The 23,373-nt window shown below is 33.1% G+C and overlaps 3 protein-coding genes across 3 annotated transcripts; 1 reads left to right on the top strand and 2 right to left on the bottom strand.

Moving 5' to 3' along the window:
* Positions 1-2,593: 2,593 nt before the first annotated feature.
* LOC145637286 (cysteine-rich receptor-like protein kinase 44) lies at positions 2,594-3,176 on the bottom strand. The gene is made up of 2 exons (XM_081688753.1): positions 3,033-3,176; positions 2,594-2,821 (listed from the first exon to the last, which is right to left on the bottom strand). Exons 1-2 carry the CDS (start codon positions 3,174-3,176, stop codon positions 2,594-2,596), a joined length of 372 nt encoding a protein of 123 aa, XP_081544879.1.
* Positions 3,177-4,777: 1,601 nt separating this feature from the next.
* On the bottom strand, positions 4,778-5,590 carry LOC145637285 (cysteine-rich receptor-like protein kinase 8). Its single transcript, XM_081688752.1, has one exon. The coding sequence runs from the start codon at positions 5,588-5,590 to the stop codon at positions 4,778-4,780; it is 813 nt and encodes a 270-aa protein (XP_081544878.1).
* Positions 5,591-14,365: 8,775 nt separating this feature from the next.
* Positions 14,366-18,670, top strand: LOC145635347 (cysteine-rich receptor-like protein kinase 29). Its single transcript, XM_081686625.1, has 7 exons — positions 14,366-15,158; positions 16,658-16,789; positions 16,913-17,061; positions 17,209-17,419; positions 17,588-17,825; positions 17,982-18,132; positions 18,311-18,670. The coding sequence occupies exons 1-7, from the start codon at positions 14,366-14,368 to the stop codon at positions 18,608-18,610; spliced, it is 1,974 nt and encodes a 657-aa protein (XP_081542751.1). The 3' UTR covers positions 18,611-18,670.
* Positions 18,671-23,373: the final 4,703 nt, after the last annotated feature.

The raw sequence follows: 23,373 nt of genomic DNA, 5'->3' as shown, positions 1-23,373 counted from the left end.
TCATTGATGAATCTGCTATGTTTAACGGGGTACCTTCTAGCCAATTTCTCCATGTCTGAAAAAGTGTACAAGAAGTATTCATTACAAAACATATAATTGGAAATAAATTTCCTTACCATTTTAAAGTTGTGAAAACATAAATTTGATGAAGACCTAGATCTATAATAGTACGAATCTTAACATTTTGTAGTGATACATACAACTCCAGTCTTTGTGTACCAAAATAAAGTTATATCCAAGTAAAATGCAACAAATAGATAAATAATCTAGTTGTAAGTATAATAGAACATTCAAAAACATTGGTACGTACATAATTAAATTATTCATACAATACTTACAAAATTAAGGAGAGTTTCTCCAGTCTCTGAATTGTAATAGCGGCCAATTCTTAGGCCAATTATATTTTCCAAAAGTAACACTCCAAAACTAAAAACATCTGACTTTAAGGAGAAGTGCCCATGATGCACATACTCTGGCGGCATGTATCTACTGCATGCATGTAGGTAGTATTATACATCAACACATTAGAATGCAATGTTAATTTCTTGTTATATATTTATATCATAATCTGAATGTATAATAATTATGCATGAAGGTAAAATAACATTACAAGGTGCCACATATTTTGTTGGTATCTCCTTTAGTTTGATCTACACCAAACATTCTCGCCATACCAAAATCTGCAATCTTTGGATTCATTTCCGCATCTAAGAGGATGTTCCCAGATTTTAGGTCACGGTGGACAACCAAAAGGCGTGAATCTTCATGAAGATAGAGCATTCCTCGAGCAACGCCTTTAATGATTTTGAAGCGGGTTTTCCAGTCTAGTTGGACACGCTTGATAGGATCTAAAAGAGGCACACACAATTAAGATTGTACCTAAATTCAGGCACACACAGCACATTATGAAAACTCAAAGAGTTACACAAATTCACATTGCTAGTATGTGAGATAGAAGCTGAAGCACTTGTGGGTAGAGTGATTCTAGGAAGATTAGCTACTTCTTCGGGATCTGTGAATTTGCTCAAATCACAGGTCATATGGTCTGAAGCACCTGATTCAATTATCCATCCATATGGTAGAGTGGCTACATGATGACAGGACACCATGCTTGAGAAACTGTTATCCAGCTCTTCATCAGTTTCACTTCCTTTCACAGCACTAGAAGAAGGAAAGTGTTTCAGAAATTATTCAAATTGTTGTTCAGTAAAGGTTACATTCCCAGATCCAGGATGAGAAGTTTGTGATGTTTCTGCCACTTTAGGAGTATTCTTGGCATTCCAGCCTTGATCAGAGGAACTTGTTCTTCCCTTGCTCACATTATTGATAGGGTTAAGTCTGGGTTTAAATGGTTTTTTGGGAAATCCATGTAAATACCAGCACTGATTTTGAGTGTGACCTTTTCCACCACAATGAGAACATGTGACACTGGTTTTCTCAATGTTTTGTCTGCTATACATGGTAGAAATATCAGGGTCAACTTAAGGAAGTAACGCTTCTCTCTGACTCTCTTCCTACTACAGCATGGAGCATGCAGACTCTACTGTGGGTAAGGGTGTGAACATAAGCATTTGGCTTCTCATAGCACCATTCTGATCATTAAGACCATTCAAAAATTGAAATAACCTACTTTTTTCCTGATTTCTAGCCACAACATTCAACAAGTTTCTAACATCTACAGTTGGTTTAGAAATCACAGGAAGAGGATTCATTGAATCCAGTTCTTCCCACAAACTAGACATAGCAGTAAAGTACACATTAATAGAATTACCATTTTGTTTAAGCTGATACAAATCTTTGTTCAACTTATATTTCATAGACCCATTTGCCATTGAAAAATGTTTTTCTAGCTGAACCCATGTTTTTCTAGCAGAGTTAACATATAGCATAGATGTTTTAATAGTATCAGAGAGACAGGCAAGGGTCCAAGAGATTACCATTGAGTTGCGGGTGTCCCACTGGTATGCTTTAACAACATCTTACAACATATGCAGACCTGAGAACATTTCTCAGAACAAAGCCTATCTTCTTCTTTGAGGTGAGGGCAATTTCCATAGACTTTATCCAGGATCTATAGTCCGCAGCACCAGTCGATTTATCAAATGAGATGGAGTAAGAGCCATCATTAGGGTGAAAATATAGCACACTGTTAGCATTAGTTGCCATGATATAAAGCTTCGATTTTTAAAGAACAAAAGGCATAAGAAAGCTTCGATTTGGAAATATGGCAAGGATGAATAACAAGGATCGAAAGTTTAGAATACCCAATTTTGCATAAGTGGCTCTGATACCATGAAGAGTAAAAATTAGCTTGATGCAAGGGGTTTTAGCATATTAGAGAAGGGAAGAGAAAGTAAGGGAAGAAGATGGTTTGATATTAGGTCTAGCAAAATATCTGTTCCACTTGGGATTACAAGAGACAATCCAAGAAATATATAGTTACTACAAAACAAAAATAAATGACAGCTAGTCCTATCATTGCGCAGAAAGAAATGTTGTAACGGTAATCAAACATTCCACCCCTATAGAGTACATTTACAGCTCACGGAGAATCAGCTGGCAAGGAGTAGGACAAAAAGCAGAGGAACCTTCCTTAATATCCAAAGATAACATGAGCTGGTTTCGAAGGCTCTTTTATACCAGTAGAATCATTTAGCATGTATCGAACAATAGCCATAGTTGGCCTTTGCGTTGGATTCTCTTGAACATACAGCAACGCAATCTTAATAATTCTCAGTACTTGAGCTTTGTGATCCTCTATTTTATGCAGTTTTGTATCTACCACGTCTAAAGCTGTACCATTATACCGCTTCCTCCACACCTGCAATAGGGAAAGAACTCGATTAATAGTTACTTTAATTGTTTGTTATATAATGGTTGTGTAAACAATGATCTTGCTTAAGCAGCCTCGGCTACTAATTAATATAATTGGGCCTAAATATTTTTGTGGTGTATATCCTTTTAAATCCGTCAAGCAATATGTAAAAGTGATAACTTGTATGCCTGTATTGTACCAATATTTTCATACTTACATAGCTAAGAAGATCCTCATCATTTTCACCCTTCGAAAAGTCATTAATCATTTGACCGCATATCATTTCCAGGAGTATGACTCCAAAGTTGAAGACATCAGACTTAACAGAGAAAATCCCTTGTTGCACGAATTCTAGAGGCATATATCCGCTGAATTTGTAACATTTACAGTTATAAAAAATTTTATTGATGCAATTCAAACACTGTACATATATTTGTTAGATTTCTGGAAAATTCCTCAAAGGTAACACTTACTAGGTTCCTTTAATTATGCTAGTAGCTCCCCTAGTTTGGTCTTCATGAACGTGGGTTGCTTTGCTAAAGTTCGATATTTTGGGCTTCATGTCAGCATCTAAAAGTATGTTGTTGGGTTTAAGATCTCGATGAATCACCCTTAGTTGGGAATCTTTGTGCAGGTAACTGATACCTCTAGAGATTGCCTGTATGATATTGTATCGTACTTCCCAATTTAAATTTGCACGCGGTGAAGGATCTGCAAATTGGTTAGCTAATTGGTACAAGTATGATTTAGAATCCGATTATGCAAGGTGGTCTTAATACAAATATCTCACCATGTAGAAACCAATCGAGACTTTCGTTGGGCAAGAACTCGTATATAAGAAGCCTTGAATCATGGTGAACACAAAAACCTAGGAGCTTTACCAGGTTTCTGTGTTATAGGTTGGTCAATAAAAGAACTTCATTGTTAAATTTCAACTCAACATCTCTGACAATTTTTATTAGCCTCTTAACTGCTATTTCTTGCCCACCAGGAAGCACACCCTATGTTGTCAGCACGTAAATAATTAAAGCACTGCACCAAACCACCAAGCTAATGAAATGAATTAAAACTAAGGCCGGTTCAATGGCCGCATTTCACTTAGAATTCAAATAAGGGTGAGTTTTGATACCTTATATACTTTAGTAGAACTTCCCATGCTTAGGATTTTAGTATCAGAAAAGTTACATGTTGCAGCTTGTATTACACTGAAATCAAATTGCATGAAATCGACACATCTTATCTGATCATTATCTTAATGAAGCAATTGGAATTCAATTAGTGATTTGTTCAAGTAAATGTAAATAAATGAATTTCGTATGTACAAGGTACAACCCAAAACATTGCATAATAAGATTTAAGAACAAGGTATACAGAACTAGTAGTTGTACCATTGAACTTACTCTCTATTTCGACTTCTTTATTCTCTCTTTTTCTTCTTGAGAAATAGGAAAATAAGCAGACGGTTATCAATAGTGCAAATACGATGCCAACAATGATATAAATGTACCATCCTGCATGTGAATAATTGATAAATAAACTTTGTAATAATTTGTAAAAGTGCAAATACTTGAAAACCCGCTAGAGTTGCCACACAAATTCATGTTTATGTTAAATATATCAGCTTTTTATCAATTTGTATTTATCCCGCATGTGATGAAAAGTATGGGTCCCGCATGTGAATAATTGATAAATAAACTTTTGTATTTATCCCGTTGTTTATGTTAAATATATCAAATGGTAAATAAATCAACAACTTTTTATCAATTTGTATTTATGTTGTTTTATTTATAATTTTGTCATTTGATAAACAAATTTTGTTTATCATATTGATAAACTTGAATTTTCTCGTTTTTATATTAATAATTTTTGTTTTAAAAAAAAAGATTTTAAAGTTTGACCATGAAAATGAAAAGTGACGATATAATATTGTGTTTTATTTGCATAATCAAGAAGAGTTAAGTTCTATTTACCTGATTTCCTTCTGCTGTGGCGGACTAAAGAAGTATTGAATGGTGATGGAACTGGTGGCATGGAAATCCCGCTAACCATATTGAAAAATAGATAATTCTCAAACCGAACTGCGCAGCTAGGTAGAAAGATTTCAGCTCCTTTTAGAAAATCATTATAGAACTGTAAGCTACTTATAGCACTTTGCAAACAAGCGAAGCAATCTGAAGCAGATAAATCTGGGCTGCAAAGGGTTAATGCATATACTTTAAGGGAGGTAGTAACATCAACAGCTTGGGCTCCATATTTATATCTCGAATCACCTGCTGCCGCCTTTTTTACTAGCTTGCTTAACAATGTCGCCCTTTTTTGCCTGAATTTTTCTACATAAGGCTCATGATTCGGCCATGAGCTCTTATAGGTGCAGTTAGGGGTGTTCATTCTAAGACCGAATATAGGCCTGTATGAGTATCGCAACATACATTTAGTATCGTAAAATCCAATTGTCTCATTACCTGTAAGACATACCATCCGGAACTTGTTCACTGCATTAGACAGGCAACTGTGGCAGTCAGCCTGTAAGAGGTCTTCCCTGCATACCGCGATGCTATAAACTTTGTCGGGTTCTTGCCCTACAGACAAGTTGAAAAATCCATTGCCGATCTCAGTATTGGAGGTGAAAATGGAGAAAAGTTTATTGAGGTTTCTGTTAAACGTTTTTGTCCCATTGCCTTCACATTGGTAGCAGCTAAAATCTTGTGCAATTGTAAAAGCACAGTGTGACAAGACTATTAGAGCTAGTCTCAACCAGAGATTTGGAAAACTCATCTACGTATCTCTCTGATAAATTTGGCTGATAAATGTTTGTGATTTTTTTGGCTAATATTAAAGGGGTTTGGTTAATGTTAGAGACATCCTTTAGTAATCGTAAGTTTAAAAAAAAAAAATTAAATGAAACTAGATAAAATACTATACAGTTAATACAGAGTATTAAATTTATACAGTCAATGAGCAGGAAATATCCTTATGTGCGTCTTGCATCCGGATGCATGTAAAAATTTCTATAAAGCGACTGAGACCAATTTTAGTGAATGAGACCATGGGCTAAATGAAATCCATTCCTTTTATTTTTCCAAAGAAAAATCAAGAGTCGTGGCACCGTGTATTTTGGGTTGGATATAATAGTCCAAGAGGAGAAGGCAGAATACGTTATGGGTTTTGACTATATTGTCAACACTCAACATCCGCGTCTGAAGTCCAAGGCAAAGTATATGATGACAAGTAAACCATAATATGAGTATGAACATATGAATAATATGATGGCCAACAAAGTCAACAATGATAGTTTAGACTTTGCAAGTTCTTCTCGCTGGGAATTGGGAAATTTGGAATTTCGTTGTATAGGGATAAATAATTGGGCTCAACACTCTGAACATTGGCTTTTGCGTACTAGTTAAAATACCATAAATTAATGGTTTGGGACATTTGGGTGCAAAGCGTTCCTTAAATGAGCATTTCAACCACTATTTGTTGGAGCCGAGTGAACCTTCAAATATTAATTGGAGCCCTAGGCGGCCGCGGCCGCCTACTCTAGATCATATACGGGCCTGAATATAACCAACAATATTTGATCAATTTTTAATCAAATAAATGTAGCATGTTGTCATACATAAATTTTTTTAAATTAAAAAAAAAAAAAAAAAAAAAAAAAAAAAAAAAGAATATGGAGAGTTGGAGATGGTGTAAGTAAAAGATGAGAAGGGGTGGGTATTTTTAAACGTCAAATTAGAGAAACAATAAGATTTATAGGAATATTTTTGGTATATATTTATTGATTTGTAATGTGAGAAGATTGATAATTGAAGAATATACTTTTGAATAAAATGAATTAGATTTTCCTCCAATTTATTCAATATTATTGTTGTATAAATCACAAAGGGTACAATTTTTTTTTTTTTTTTTTTTTTTTTTTTGAAATTAAGGAGAAGGGCTAGTTCTATTGGGGTCGACACCCCCAAGTACCTCTAGTGGGGTTTGATCTCACAACCTCAAGGTTAAGAGATGCAAACCTTACCACTATACCAAACTTTGCTTGATCTAAAGCATTGTTAGACACTACATATTTCCCTCTTGTTTGGCTTATATAATAAAGATATATAACTATTTTTTTTATTATTTTATTTTGTACATCTATTTCCTTATTTAATACTTTATATTATAAGATTATATTTTACTAGGTTAAACCCCGGCCCGTGCAATGCACGAATGTTGAATAAGTATAATAAAAAAATTAAAAATATACGGAATTAATCGATTGATCAAGTATTAAGGGCCTGTTCATATTTACTGAACTGAGCTGAACTGAACTGAACTGAACTGAACTGATTGGAGCTGAACTAAACTGAACTGAACTGATTGGAACTGAACTGAACTAAGCTGAAATGAATATTTTATGAGAGAGGGAAATTAAGAGCTGAACTGAACTGAATTGAATTGAACTGATTGGAACTGAACTGAACTGAACTGAACTGATTGGAGCTGAACTGAACTGAACTGAACTGAACTGAACTGAACTGAAAATAAGTAAATATGAACAGGCCTTAAAACGCATGAAACATATAAAAACACCGCGAACCTATGATTAAAAATATTTAAATATTTAATAGTTAAATAATACAAGTTGATTTTTTAGGAAGTTTACTTTGGAATTAATTATATAAAATAAAAGTCATAATCTAGATGCAAACCTTATTTTTATATAACAAAGAATTTTTTTTTTTTTTTTTTGGGGGGGGGGGGGGAAGAAATTTTGACGGGAATTTTTTTTATAAAATATTGTCAAGTGTCCCCTTATATTCACTTTAAGTAGTATGTAATCGATTGCTCACCAACCATCCCTGGTTCATTGTGGTGTATGTATGTATCATGCACATGGTACATATGTTTTATTTAAAAACAAAGGAAAATTTGCAAATTACATTCATTTGAAATTCATATTTAGCAAATTGCAGCCATTTTAAAAAAATTGCAAATTGCAGCCCAAAAGTTCGTATAAATTGTAAATTGCAGCCCGATTTAACTTTTTTATCGGTATACATGTCGAAAAATCTTCGATTAAGGTTTTACGGGATATTTTAGCCCTTAGGGATCCCAATTGAGCTTAGAATTAGCAAAAAAATAACGCAAGTGCCTCGTTTTGCATAACAAAAATGTATCAATTTGTGGAAAACTGTAAAAAAAGAGACACTTACATTTTTTTTTTGCTAATTTAGAGCTCAATTCAGTCCCCTATGAACTAAAATGACCCCTAAAACCTTAACTGAAGATTTTTCAACATGTAAACCGATGAAAAAATTGATTTGAGCTGCAATTTACAAAATAAGAACTTTAAATGGCTGCAATTTGCAAATTAGATTAAAAAGAACAAGGGCAAGGGTGATGAGATCGATCCCAGGATCATCTGAAATCGAGAGGGGAGCTCTAACCACATGAGCTATACCTCACTCTCATATATTTTGTAGAATATAATAACATAGTATTTCATGTATTCTCTTTTAATTGATAAAAAAAAAGTGTTAAGTTTAGCAATTTAACTATTGCAATATTATATCAATTATCTGGTTAATGGATTTCTCTCTCTTAACATTATGTGGTTTATATCTCTCTTTATCTCTTAATTGCCTCACTTGCAAACTACATGATCATTGATTATTAAAGAAAAATAAAACGGAGGAAGTAAAAAATAAATAAATAAGGGAAATTCTCAATGATACTCATCAGTTTTATTTTTTTCTCAATGGTAAACACTAAAATATTAAATTATCTTTGGTAATGAACCATTAATTTGTAAAACTAATTCAATGATAACATTAGTCAAGCATTTAAAGAAATATTAACCATGGTTAATGTTTTAAAAGGGAGGAAAATAAGAAATGTCTAAATACCCCTATGTTAAAAAAAAAAAGAAGAAGAAGAAGAAGAAAACCACTCACTTCTTTTCCCCTCCCCCAACCCAGCCAGCCCCTGCCTACCCACGACCCCGGCGCCGCCGCCAACCCAAGAGTCATCATCATCACGTCGTCATCATTTTCATCATTAACAGAACACCCACAATCATTCATCATTTTCACCATTATTGGTCGGGTCATTTCCAAGTCAGGTCATATTCGGGTTCAACTAACTATAAATAGATAATTATCATTTTTATCAAGCTAATTATTTCCTTTGATTATAATATATATATATATATGAAAATATACTAGGGAATTATAGTCTATAATTTAGGAAGATAATTATCTCCTTTGACCATACAACAAATATATACTATATTTAACTCTTAAATTTGAGGATGATGGTCCTTTCTTTTGCTGGCTTGGATCGACTTGATCTCCCTAGACAAAATGCTTTGATCAACAATAATAAGGTGGCCTAAATTGCATTTAAGGTGATTTGAAATCAGGTCAAGAATAATTTGGGTTGAATTTAGGCTGGGTTAATAACAAGTCGTGTTAATTTCGAGTCGAGTTTGTAACAGATCAAGTTGAATTTTTGGGTCGGGTAAGTGATAGGTCTGATTAAATTTGGGTCGAGTTGATAACAAGTCGGGTTTGATTTGGGTCAGGTCAATAACAAGTCGGGTTGATTTCGAGTCAGGTTTGTAAAGGTTGGGTTAAATTCGGGTCGGGTTAGGAACGGGTCGGGCTGAATTCAGTTCAGGTTAGTAACAAGTCAGGTTAAATTCGGGTTTTGACAGGTTTAAACGTGTTTGGGTCAATTTCGGTTCAAGTCGAGTTCGGTGCAAGTTAATTAATAGGGCGTTGTAAACCGGTAAATCGGTGCAAGATGTAAACCGGTAAATTGGCCGTTTAAAGACAAATTGGATGGTTTCACCCACCCAATTGGACTCCCGTAGGGTATTAGGGACCAGATAAACATTTTGGCAATTTTTATTCTGGGCGAAAAAAAAGTCAAAAATTTCCAAAATTGAAGGATAATGTCCACGCTTTTTGAGAAATTTTAGAGGTTTTGGAGTCCGGTGTCGCAAAGTCTAAAGATTTTTTGGAATAAATATGGGGGTCAAAAAATGCCGTTTGGAACCATATATGATCATTATATGTTGTCATAGATGTTCGTGGTAGGCTTGAGATAATGAAATCAGTGCAAGATGTAAACCGGTAAATTGGTCGTTGAAAGGCAAATTGGATGGTTCCACCCACCCAATTAGACTCCCGGAGTGAATTAGGGACCATGGTAAACATTTCGGCAATTTTTATATTTGGCCGAAAAAAAGTCAAAAAATTCCAAAATTAAAGGCTTATATCCATTCTTTTTGAGAAATTTTGGAGGTTTCGGGGCCCGGTGTCAAAAAGCCTTGATATCTTAGAGAATACATCTTGGGTTCATATAATGCCGTTTGGAACCATATATGATCATTATATTTTTGTCATAAATGTTCGTGGTAGGCTTGAGTTAATGAAATCGGTGCAAATTGTAAATCGGTAAATTGGCCATTTAAAGGAGAATAGGATGGTTCCACCCAACCAAGTGGACTCCCGGAGGGTATTAAGAACCATCATAAACATTTGGCAATTTTTATTTCTAGACGAAAAAAAGTTAAAAAATTCCAAAATTGAAGGCTATTATCCACGTTTTTTGAGAAATTTTGGAGGTTTCGGGACCCGGTGTCGAATAGATTTGAGATTTAGGGAATACATCTTTGGGTCATATAATGTCGTTTGCACCATATATGATAGTTAATTGTTGTCATAAATGTTCGTGGTAGGCTTGAGTTAATGAAATCTGCAAGTTGCAAATCGGTAAATTGGCCGTTAAAAGGCAAATTATATGGTTCTACCTATCCAATTGGACTACCGAAGGGTATTAGGGACCATGGTAAATATTTCAGCAATTTTTATTTTCAGGCTAAAAAAATCAAAAAAGTTCCAAAATTATAGGCAATATCCATGCATTTTGAGAAATTTTAGAGGTTTCGGGGCCCGTTGTTGAAAAGCCTTGAGATTTTAGGAGATACATCTCATGGTCATATAATTCCGTTTGGAACCATATATGATCATTATATGTTGTCATAAATGTTTGTGGTAGGCTTAAATTAATGAAATCGATGAGAGTACTAAATCGGTGAATTGGTCATTTAAAGGCAAATTGGATGATTCTACATACCCAATTGGACTCTCGGAGGATATTAGGGATCATGGTAAATATTTCGGCAATTTTTATTTGTAGGCGAAAAATAGTAAAAAAAAATAGAAAATTGAAGGCTGGTATCCACAATTTTTGAGAAATTTTGGAGTCTTCGAGGCCCGGTGTCTAAAAGTCTTGAAATTTTAGGAAATATATTCTGGGGTCATATAATGTCGTTTGGAATCATATATGATCATTATATGTTGTCATAAATGTTCGTGGTAGGCTTGAGTTAATGAAATCGATGCAAGTTGTAAATTGGTAATTGGTCGTTTAAAGGCAAATTGAATGGTTTCAGCCAGCCAATTGGACTCCTTGAGGATAGGGATCATGGTAAACATTTTGGCAATTTTTATTTCCCGGTGAAAAAAGTCAAAAAAAATTCCAAAATTGAAGGCTAATATCCACGCTTTTTGAGAAATTTTGGAGTTTTCTAGTAGAGCTGTCAATTCGGTAAACGGGTAGAGGTTTGGTCGGTAAGTGTGGATTGGGTCAGTTCAATTCGGATTTATTCCATAACCTATGCGGGTCGGGTTTGGGTTGGGTCATGCTTGAGTCGGGTCATACTTCTTATCGGTTTGGGTCGGGTTAATAACAAGCTGGGTTACATTATTCGGGTCGGGTGAACAATAGGTCGGATTTAATTTGGGTTTTCACGAGTTAGGGTCATTCTCGGGTTTGAGTCGGGTTTAGTTCAAGTCAATAATTTGCGGGTTATAATCAGGTCGGGTCATTTTCAAGTCAGGTAAGTCTCGGGTTCAAGTCGGGTTCAGTTCAAGTCAATAATTTTTGGGCTATAATCAGGTTGGGTCATTTCCAAGTTGGGCCATTCTCGGATTCAAGTCGGGTTAGGTTCAAGTCAATAATTTGCAGGTTACAATCAAGTCGGATCATTTCCAAGTCAGGTCATATTCAGGTTCAACTAGCTATAAATAGATAATTATCATTTTTAATTAAGCTAATCATTTCCTTTGACTATAATATATATGGCAATATAATAGGGAATTATAATATACAATTTAGGAAGATAATTATCTCCTTTGACCATACAACAAATATATACTATATTTAATTCTTAAATTTGAGGATGATGCTATTTTCTTTTGCTGACCTGGACCGACTTGGTCTCCCCAGACAAAATAATTTGATAAACAATAATAAGGTGGTCTAAATTGCATTAAAGGTGATTTGAAATCGGGTCAGAAACAATTTGGGTTGAATTTAGGTAGGGTCAATAACAAGTCGGGTTGAATTTGGGTTAGGTTAATAACAAGTCGGGTTGATTTTGAGTGGGGTTTGTAACAGGTTGGGTTAAATTCGGGTCGGGCTAGGAATAGGTCGGGTTGAGTTTAGGTCGGATTAGTAACAAGTCGGGTTAAATTCGGTATTTGACGGGTTAATACGGGTTTGGGCCAATTTCTGTTCAAGCTGGGTTCGGTTCAGGTTAATAATTTATGGGTTACATTCCGGTCGGGTCGTCTCCAGGTCAGTTCATGTTCGGATTCGGGTCTCGCATACTTGGGTCCACTCGGGTCTAGGGACGTCGGTTTCAAGTCGGGTTTGGGTCACCATTTTTTTGGGTTCAGTTGGTTCGGTTATTAATCGGGTTGGAGTCGGTATTTCGGGTCGGGTCAACTTTTGACAGCTCTAGTTGTGAGGAGGGTCCTTTGACCAAACTGCAACAATGACCAAATTTTTCTAGCCAAAAACATGTGCATAGCACGTGACCACTTAATTGACCATTTTTTTTCTTTTTTTTTTCCCTTTCCCTGTTTTCCCTCGATTTTTAATTTCCCCCCTTTTCCCCCATTATTAAACCCTTATTTCAGAACTCTTTTCCTCTATTTTTCCCCCTTTTCTCTTTCAAAGTAGTAAAAAATTTCAAATTTTTTCCCAGATTTTGCAAGACCAAAATCTTCTTCTTGGGTTTTCATGGGTCCACGATGTTCTTTTGACAATAAAAAGATCGCAATTACACTTATTCATCGATTTGCGTAGCTACAATAATGTAAAACAAACAAAGATAAATTTCAAGTTGCAAAATTTAACTTGATAGTAATGAAGTAGGATTGTCGATCACCTTACCTTCTTCAAGTCGCGTTGAATGGCTTTGATTGGCCTTCAATTGTAATTTCAAGGGATAAGAATTGAAGATTTGAGATTAATTTTATTTTGAAATTAGGGTTTAATAATGGGGGGAAGGGGTGGGGGGAATGAAAATCGAGGGAAAGGGGAATAAAAAAAAAAAAAGTCATTTAAGTGGTCACGTGCTGTGCACATGACTTTTTTTAACCTTCCTCGCAAATTTAATTGTCATTAATGTATAAGAGATAACTAGTTATTGGCTCGGGCGATGCCCCGGGTCATTATAAATTTATTACTTTAATCAAACTATATATATTTTGGCTTGTTTGTCATTGAGAGCTTAATTGGTGGTTTTTTATTTATTTATTTAATATGTAGCTTAAATAGTTTGTTGCTTGTATGAGTTGGTTTGATTATAAGAATAATTTTTTTACATTAAAACCATAAAAATATGATAAATCAAATCTTTATAAATTTGATGTCAAAATATATACTACTCCATAATGCACAAAAATCTTTTATTCTATGATTACAATTTTATGAGTTAATGCATATAATAAAAATGGAGTAATGTTTAATTTCTTACAAACTTTATTATTATGTAATTATTAAGAAGTTACAATCCAATTCAAGGGAAATTGTTATGCAAATGAAGAGTTTACAATTACACTTAACATTAATACATGAAAGTTAATGCATAGAGTTTTTCAATAATTAATGTTATGGTATGATTTGGCGACGACACATCATATGCCAAATGGAAAAATTGTTGACACATGGCAAAACATCATGTCTTGCCATGAGAACATCATGTCTTGCCATGAGTTTTAATATATATATTGATATTGATATATCTTCATGTGAAATCTTATTAATTATATTCTTTTCATTGTATATTTTATCAATATCAATTTTTTATAATCTTTATGCAAGGTAAAGTAATATATTAGTTTAAATACGCATCTTGAAATCCATTAAATAATAGACTAAAAAATATGAAGATGGAGAAAATAAGAGGTAACGACGGCATGAGTGCATGACCTACATTGATAATATATTAGTTTAAATACGCATCTTGAAATCCATTAAATAATAGACTTATCAATGAACCACGCCAATGACTATTCCACACTAAAATACTCCGTATTTGACTTTCAAAGTTCCATTTAGGCAGGTAGCTCAATTTTAAACACGCTGCATTGGTTACATACACCTAAAAAATGTAGAATTTTCTAACTACATGTGTTATAAGGCATATATTTGCCTTAATTCAAATTTAAACTTTGCAAGGTAACACAAAAAGTACAAGATTTAGAAATGAGAATGCCTAAAGTTGTTCATCATTATATTTATATTTTTATTCAATTTCATTTTATTTCCATCGTTATTAGCCAGCAAAATTTCACTGCACATTATTGTATCGACACCTATGGTAATTACACAACTACTAGCATATATGAGGCCAATCTCAACACCTTATTCTCTTCGATATCATCCAACACTCAAATCAACTCCCACTTCTATAACTTCTCAATCGGCGAGGAACCTGACCAAGTTAATGGGATCGCGCTATGTGGAGGTGATGTAACGTTCCAACATTGTTATAAATGTCTCAATGATTCAATTACTATGCTTCCACGGCTCTGCCCAACACAAAAGGAAGCCGTGGGGTGGTACGACGATTGTATGCTACGTTATGCAAATCGGACAATATTGGGAAGCCAAGAAGAACAACCTTCATCAACGTTAAGGAATACAAAAAAGGTGACTAATAACGTTAACCAGTTTAATCAAGTGCTAGGAACGTTATTAAATAGGCTTCGAAATGATGCTTCGAAGGGTGATTCTCAACTTAAGTTTGCAACTGGAAATGATAGTTACGGAAGCTTTGGGAGCATATATGCGTTTGCTCAATGTTCTCCAGATTTGTCGCAACGAAACTGCTTTAATTGTCTTGGGGATTTTATTAGTGAAATGATACCTAGTGGCTCAACTAATAACACAGGAGCGCAGATTCTTGGACCGAGTTGCAAGCTAAGATACGAGGATTATTTGTTTTACAACGACGTGTCGAGTCCATCATCTCCTCCACCGTCGGCTCCTCCATCAGGTAAATACTAGATCTATATGCACACGATGGCTAGGTGCTCCAAATTTAATACACCAAATCTTTTTGAAAGAGTAATAAAATCGAGGGCATTTTTTTTTATTTTTTAAGTGGATACCGTTATCTTATCCCTTGACTTATATAAATAACGGTCTTTAAATATATTGCACCATTCATGGATTGAATTAGGAAGACTTTTTCAAATGTCAAAACTTTGAATTTATTCAATGAATTAAGAGCTTTTGACTAATAAACATCAAAACTTTGACTAATTATATATATATTGGAAGGAATTTTGACCTTTGAACATCAAAACTTCGAAATATGAATTGGATTGGGATATTTTGTAACCTACTCTATACTATGTTATTGAACTAGGTCAAAGTATTATACCCATAAAAAATACCTCTTTTTTTTTTTTTTTTTTTTTTAACTAGCAACATGTCAATAGTGTACACTTATTATACACTCAACTATAATTTCATTTCACTATTATACTTATAGAAAAAAAAAACATATAATCACTACTTCAAGAAGAAGGTATTGAGAGATAGTCTTACGTGAGTGATGGTAAATTGATTTAGGCCAAAAAAAAAAAAAAAAAAAAAAAAAAAAAAGATTTTGGGGCACCTATTGTTGGAGCACAAATTTCAAAGCTCTTTCACATGGAGGTGTGCCAAAATCATTTCCTTGCGTATTTTGTTTAAGTAGTTGAGATTTTTGAAAAACAGTCCATCAAACAACTTTATTTGATACTCCCTCCGTTTTTAAATACTTGCTCCATTTTTCTTGGACACGCATTGTGGGAGCACAAATTTCAAAGCTCTTTCACATGGAGGTGTGCCAAAATCATTTCCTTGCGTATTTTGTTTAAGTAGTTGAGATTTTTGAAAAACAGTCCATCAAACAACTTTATTTGATACTCCCTCCGTTTTTAAATACTTGCTCCATTTTTCTTGGACACGCATGTCGATGCTAATATTTGATCACTAATATCTTTAATTATCAATAATTATAAATTCTAACAATTAAAAATTAATAATCTATTCATTGAGATAATTCCAACAAGTACCCACAACGGTCACAAGACTATATTTTTACTTATGTATAAATCACAAACATTAGTCAAAGTAGGACAATGAATAGAGCAAAAAATAGAAATGGAGCAAGTTATTAAAAACGGAGGGAGTATTATGGAAAAAAATATATATATACGGAGTACATATATATGTAGACAATTTAAACAAAATCGTACATGCTTGAATATATTCTTATCATAAATATAAGTCTCCATGTATAGTTTCGAATATCAATTTTTTTTTCTTATTATTATTTATACTTACTGATAATCAAATTACTTATTGCTTAAAGTACTGTTTTTCAAATGGGGCACTTATTCTGAAATAGAGGGAGTATTAGAATGAGTTAATATGTAAAACAACCGATACTACCACTATTACTTTTGCTTCATCAACTTTCCAATGCAACTTCATCATGTTCAGGTAATGGAAGCAATAACACGGCGTTAATTGCCATCCTAATCGTAGTTCCAACAGTTGTAGTCATTGCTCTTGCAATTGGATTCATTTTCTTGTGTAGAAGAAGAAAGACAAAGAAAAAGCCTGAAAGCTCAAGTAAGCTTAATGATTTTTTGTCTGTTTTTAATCTATTATTCTTGAATTGGGTAATGAAAATATCTTGCCTATTGTATTATATACTAACCCTCATATTTTCTCTTAACCTTTCGTCCTAATTAGTCGCTTCCTATTCTGTTCCTCAAGAAGAAAATGATGAAAGTAGAGTTTTAGTTTCTTTGGAATTTGGTCTCGACACCATTAGATTGGCAACAGACAACTTCTCAGACGCTAATAAACTTGGTCGAGGTGGATTTGGTATCGTTTACAAGGTACTAATTAGCTAGTTGGATCTATATACTTAATATTGATCACTCTACTAGTATTTGAATACTTTAATTGTGAAAAGAAAATGTTACAATAAATTCATTTTTTAAGGGTTTATAGGTTATTGAGTATGTATATGCTTGCCAAAACAGGGTAAATTGTCAAATGGACAAGAAGTCGCGGTAAAGAGACTGTCAAGGGATTCTGGACAAGGTGACAGTGAGTTTAAGACTGAAGTTTTGTTAGTGGCTAAGCTTCAACACAGGAATCTTGTTAGGCTCCTCGGCTTTTGCTTAGAAGAAGAAGAAAGAATACTCATTTACGAGTTTGTTCCCAACACAAGCCTCGATCACTTCGTGTTTGGTATGTTTTGATTCAAATTCCTTAAGTTCTAAAGCATGTGTGTAGATACATATATGATAGGATTAAACTAGATAATACATTTATGTACATAATATATATCGTTAGATTAAATTAAATAATATATTGATGAAGTAATGATAATGAATTGAAATACACCCTGGTGTGCAGATGTAAAAAAGAGAGAATATTTAGATGTGGAAAAGCGATACAAGATTATAACAGGCATAGCTCGAGGACTACTTTACCTTCATGAAGATTCTAGACTACGAATCATCCATCGCGACCTTAAAGCAAGCAACATACTTCTAGACGCTGATATGAATCCCAAGATTGCCGATTTTGGCATGGCTAGATTGTTTGGTGTTGATCAAACCCAAGGGGATACCAATAGAATCGTCGGTACCTAGTAAGTGCATCAACATACTACTAAACATGAAATTGCATAGATATATATTGCTAGATTTTTGCTCATTCATCCATTTAATGTCATTAAAATGAGCACAATTTTCTTGTACATACCAAATTAAAGCCTAATACACTTAACCTCCTTTATGCATTACAGTGGATATATGGCTCCAGAGTATGCATTTCATGGATTCTTCTCTGTAAAGTCAGATGTCTACAGTTTCGGCATACTAGTTCTAGAAATCATTACAGGTCGAAAGAACTCTGGTTTTCATAATGAGGAATACACAGAAGATCTATTAAGCTTTGTAAGTGGTCAAATAATCCTATATTATCCTCTTAAATACTCACTTTTAAGGCAACTTTCGATATAAATGCTCCATGATAAAATTATTTTATGTCCTAAAAATGTTATTTAATGCAACTAATTAAATGAATATTAACTACATACATGGTACATAAATAATTAATGTTTATGTTATATAGGTATGGAGAAATTGGAGAGAAAATACCGCGATATCTATCATAGATCCAACATTAACAACAGCATCAAGAACTGATATGATAAGATGCATACACATTGGCTTGTTATGTGTTCAAGAAAGTGTCGAGGACCGACCAACTATGTCTTCTGTCGTGTTGATGCTCAGTAGCCGATCTTTATCTCTTTCAGTTCCTTCTCATCCTCCATTTGTCAGTGTTACTACCTCTGAGTATTCTAAGGAGAGAATTCTAGGGTCTTTGTCGAAAAATGAGGATTCGATCACTTCTCTCAATCCACGATAAGATATTAAAGATGCAATAAATAGATTGATCGTTGTTAGGCTCGAATGCAATTGTTTGATGTCTCTCTTGTTAGGAGAGCAATTTTTGGCTCTTAAGAAGTGCACCTATATATGTATATCCGTGAGGAATTGATTTTGATGTATGTATAAAATACCTTTATTTATTGATTTATAAATGTAATAACGTTAAGCAATGTTATTTACATTTTGTTGTAATATGCTACATCAAATTAACCTATAAAGTTTTAACTAAATTATAATGCATACCTACAATCATTAATACTACGTATATTTTATCGGTAACAAAAATTATAAGTTGAAATTATGAAAGTATAAACTTTCAAATGAATCTAATAAGATCCATTATGAACATAATTTATGTAAAAATTAAATAATACTGATAGATTATAAAACATATTCCTGCGCCTCAACCATCAGTTTAAACTTTTGGTTGAGTTGCTCATTTAACATGGTATCAGAGCCAACGTGACATAGAGGTCACGAGTCCGAATCTCATCCACCCCTCCTTTAAAGTGGAATTAATTCGCGCCGGGTATGAGAGGGCCCGTGCTGCATCCACATTTCAAGCCCAAAGGGTGGCCTTTCATGTGAGGGGGACCAATTGGTATTACATGCACCATGGTGCACCTAGAAATAGGTGCACCAGGCCCAATCTGCTGCCCAGCCCAAAGGTATCAATAGAAAGTAGCCCAGTCTTTTTTATTTTTTTCACCATTGAATTTTGATATTCTCTTTATTATTTGAAAATCTAAATTAAAACTATAAACAACCATTTTCGATTTTAATCTCTCCTTTTTTTTTGGATATTATTTTTTGTTTTCCTCATTAACAATTTTGAATTTTTTTCATTTTTTTTTTATTTTTTTTTACCTCTAAATTACTAGAAGCTCTAAAATTTTCTACAAAAAAATGGGAAAAACTCTACTTTCTCTATCCACTTTAATATAAAGTATCTTGTATTTTGTTAAAAAATGAATTTTTTTTTTTGAGCTTTTTAACCAATTTTGGTGGATTGTGCAATAAAATTAGCAAATATGATGTTAATCGTTCCATATCCCTCATATTTTTGTTCATATATTTCCTGTTTGATGTTCATATAAGTTGTCTTTTATGTCCATATATATGTGATGTATGAAGCAATAATTTGTGTATAAATTTTATCAAGTATTTGGTATGAATAATAATTTATTTGGATGTTGTGTATTTCCTCTTTTGTTGTTTAATATTTATGTATAGACGAACTACTGAACACCTTAAAGAAACTTTTGAATATCCCCCAAATGCCCCAATAAATTTATGATTAGCTCCAAGAATTTTCTGATAAGCCACTAGAAAACACTGAACCAACCTAAAAAACCTCTGAACCCCCTAGAAAAATTTCTGAACCCCAATTACAAACCACATAACGCCCTTCAAAAACATTTTAACCACCTTCAAAAACCTTTGAACTCTAACCACAAACCACTGAACACCTTACCAAAAACCTATGAACCCCCTACAAAAACTTTTGAACCCCAACCACAAACAACTGAACAACCTACAAAAACTTTTGAACTCCAACCACAAACCACTAAACACCCTACAAAAACCTCTAAATTCCCTACAAAAATTTTTGAGCCCCAACCACAAACCACTGAATACCCTACAACTTCTGAAACCTAACCACAAACCACTGAACACCCTACAAAAAATTCTGAACTCCAACCACAAACCACTGAACACCCTATAAAAACTTTTGAATCCCAACCACAAACCACTAAACACCCTACAAAAACCTCTGAACCCCCTACAAAAACTTCTGAATCCCAATCACAAACCACTAAACACCCTACAAAAACCTCTGAACCCCGTATAAAAACATCTGGACCCCAACCACAAACCACTGAATACCCTACAAAAATCTCTGAACCCCCTAGAAAAATTTCTGAACCCCAACCACAAACTACTGAATATCCTTTAAAAACTTCTGCACGTCAAAATACTACTCAGAATGTTGCTCGGCCTTTAGACTTTCCTTACAAACAACTTCATATGTTATAACTGCAATAAACAAACACAATTCATAATAACCATTACTGGAGTTCAAAAATAAAACAACAAAGTTCAAATACAGGAAAAAAATGTTCATAATTACGTTTATAATTATTTTCTAAAAAGCATATATACATACTCAGAGATTTATGTAAAACGGAAAGGTTCATTAAAGTAACCTAAATGTTCATAAAAATAGAAACTATGTTCATAATATGATACTGCTAATAACAATTTTGATAATATATACAATGAAAAGTGCGTTACTCGAATTATATGAACAAAATGTTCAAAAACATGATATAAACAAATTATATTCGATCATAAAATACAAATTAAAACATCAATTCACCAATTAAATAATAAATGAAACTAAAAATCATCAAAAAAAAAAAAAAAAAACAATTACAATCAAGAATCAAATTCAACACACACTTTCAGTAGCTTAATTAACATTAAATATCAAATTAATCAATTGAATAATATATATGAATATCTTTGTAATTGATCACATAAATTCTACACTAAGTAATCATATGAACCGAATGTTTAGAATCATATTAAACGAATTCTGCAGTAAGTAATCAAAATCTCATCACTAATTTCAGCAAATTAATTAAAATTAATCAAACATTTGATCAATTCATCAATTAATCAATTGAATAATATGAAATTAAAACTAATTAAACCTAAAAATTAAATGATCAGTTCAAATCATCACTCAAAAACCAATAACAAAATGAAAAATCAATAACTAGCATCAACAAAAAAAACCTAATTAGTGATAATTATCAAATAAAATAAGAAATCTAACTTACAGTGTCGAGGTTGGCGATGAACAGCAATGATGAACAAATTCAATAAAGAAATAGAAGAATCAACAATGGTGAAAAATTGAGGAGAGAGAAAATCGAGGAGAGAGAAATTATGGATGATGATTAAAAAAAGAAGAAGAGAATTGAACAGAGGGAATTGAGAAATTAGGAAATAATTGAAAGAGGGAAGATCAGTGAAATTAAATAGCAGAAGAAGAACATTGAGAATTTGAAAGAAGAAAACTGCAACTAGCAAACACATGGCGTTAATCTAATGGTGGACCACATAGAGTAAGGTGGACCATGGTCCACCTTATAATTTGCGGGGGAGTGATAGAGTATAAAACATATTCCTGGGCCTCAACCATTAGTTTAAGCTTTAGGTTGAGTTGGTCCTTTAACAAATACAAATAAAGTGAGGAAGTATAAAACATATTTTTGGGCTTCAATCATAAGCTTAAGTTTTTGGTTGAGGCCCAAAAATATGTTTTATACTCTATCACAAAACTCAAAAGTCATATTAATACTCGTATTACGAGTACTAACGAAGGAATTATGCTAATTTCTAACTTTAATTTGTAGGAAAGGTGAGCAACACGGGGAAGACAATCATCCTAATCACAGTCTCAACATTTCTGTTAGAAAATCTTGCGTGGACCTGGTCCACAATAATATTATTGTGGACCTAAGGTTTATACACACGTAACTGGCATTATATTCGACATAGTGACTCTTAATTTTAATATAGTAATCTTATTTTTAAGATAGTAACCTTTTTAAAAACTTGTGTGACATTTAATGTTATTATGAACTTAAAGAACGATATTATGTTAAATAGTGACCTAATTTTAACATAGTAATCTTTATTATTCATATTGACCATTATATTAAAATTTCATTAAAAAAATTAACCTCTTATAGCTTTTAATGTCACACTAACTTTTATTTCAACATATTAACCTTTATTTTAATATAGTGACCTTTTTTTTATTAACAAATAAATCATATTATCTCTAATGTTAGTGGTGCACAATAAATTAGTGTGAACCAGGTCCATTTAAGAATTTGTACATTTCTGTTAATTTCTCTACTGACCTCGTAGTGAATTAAAAGCGGCAAAGTGAACCCAAAATGTTTATAGGCCAAGTTTTTGCACAAAATAGATGTTTTTAATTTTAAAAATGGAACTAAATGTTTAGAGCACTACAAGAAAAATCACTTTTCGTAATGATTATTTCGTAGCGATTGTTCATTCGCTACAATATGCAAGTATGTTTGTGAAATAATTAAGGATGTCGTATCATTTTTACAATCGCCATGGTTTTCCCATATAAAATCGATACGTAAAGCATAATAATACATATCCACACTATTTTTACACATTTATATAATTTTGAGAAATCGTATCATTTACAATCGCCACTAAATCCTAAAAATCGATACGAAAAGCCTTTTCAACACTAGATATATAAATATTGTTTGACAAAGAATACATAAAATATGTCATAGCTTATTGGTGAAACATTTAAAATAAGAGTTTGAGGTTGCATGTTCGAATCTTGTAAAGATCATACACATATATTGAAAACCACTACTAAAGCCTAAGGCAACGGGGGATATTGTATCGAATGACCATTCGTTGGGAAAGCTTTTTGTTACAATTACAATCGATACTAAAGGTTAAAATAATCGCTATGAAAAGGTTATTTTCTTGTAGTGGAGGTGGTGAAATTTAAATTTTGTGTGTTTGTAGATGATTATTAAAATAATAATAATAAAAAAAAATAATAAAAAAAAAAAGTAGTAAAATCAAATTTTGGTCTTTTGAGTGGGGTTTGTTTACAATTTTCCGGAGAAAACATGACCTATGTTACATTAAAAAAAAAAAAAATTGTAC

The sequence above is a fragment of the Chenopodium album genome, chromosome 6 (genome assembly GCF_948465745.1).
Source record: "Chenopodium album chromosome 6, dcCheAlbu1.1, whole genome shotgun sequence".
Classification (NCBI taxonomy): Eukaryota; Viridiplantae; Streptophyta; class Magnoliopsida; order Caryophyllales; family Amaranthaceae; genus Chenopodium; species Chenopodium album.
This window is presented reverse-complemented; position numbering and strand designations above follow the sequence as displayed.

Excerpts from the sequence above, each read along its gene's own strand:
- LOC145637286 (XM_081688753.1), bottom strand. The coding sequence starts at position 3,176 with ATGCCTCTAGAATTCGTGCAACAAGGGATTTTCTCTGTTAAGTCTGAT. Across the intron at positions 2,822-3,032 it reads ATGAGGATCTTCTTAGCTAT|GTGTGGAGGAAGCGGTATAA; the intron begins GTAAGTATGAAA and ends TCCCTATTGCAG.
- LOC145637285 (XM_081688752.1), bottom strand. The coding sequence starts at position 5,590 with ATGAGTTTTCCAAATCTCTGGTTGAGACTAGCTCTAATAGTCTTGTCA.
- LOC145635347 (XM_081686625.1), top strand. The coding sequence starts at position 14,366 with ATGAGAATGCCTAAAGTTGTTCATCATTATATTTATATTTTTATTCAA. Across the intron at positions 16,790-16,912 it reads GAAAAAGCCTGAAAGCTCAA|TCGCTTCCTATTCTGTTCCT; the intron begins GTAAGCTTAATG and ends CGTCCTAATTAG. Across the intron at positions 17,420-17,587 it reads CCTCGATCACTTCGTGTTTG|ATGTAAAAAAGAGAGAATAT; the intron begins GTATGTTTTGAT and ends CCTGGTGTGCAG.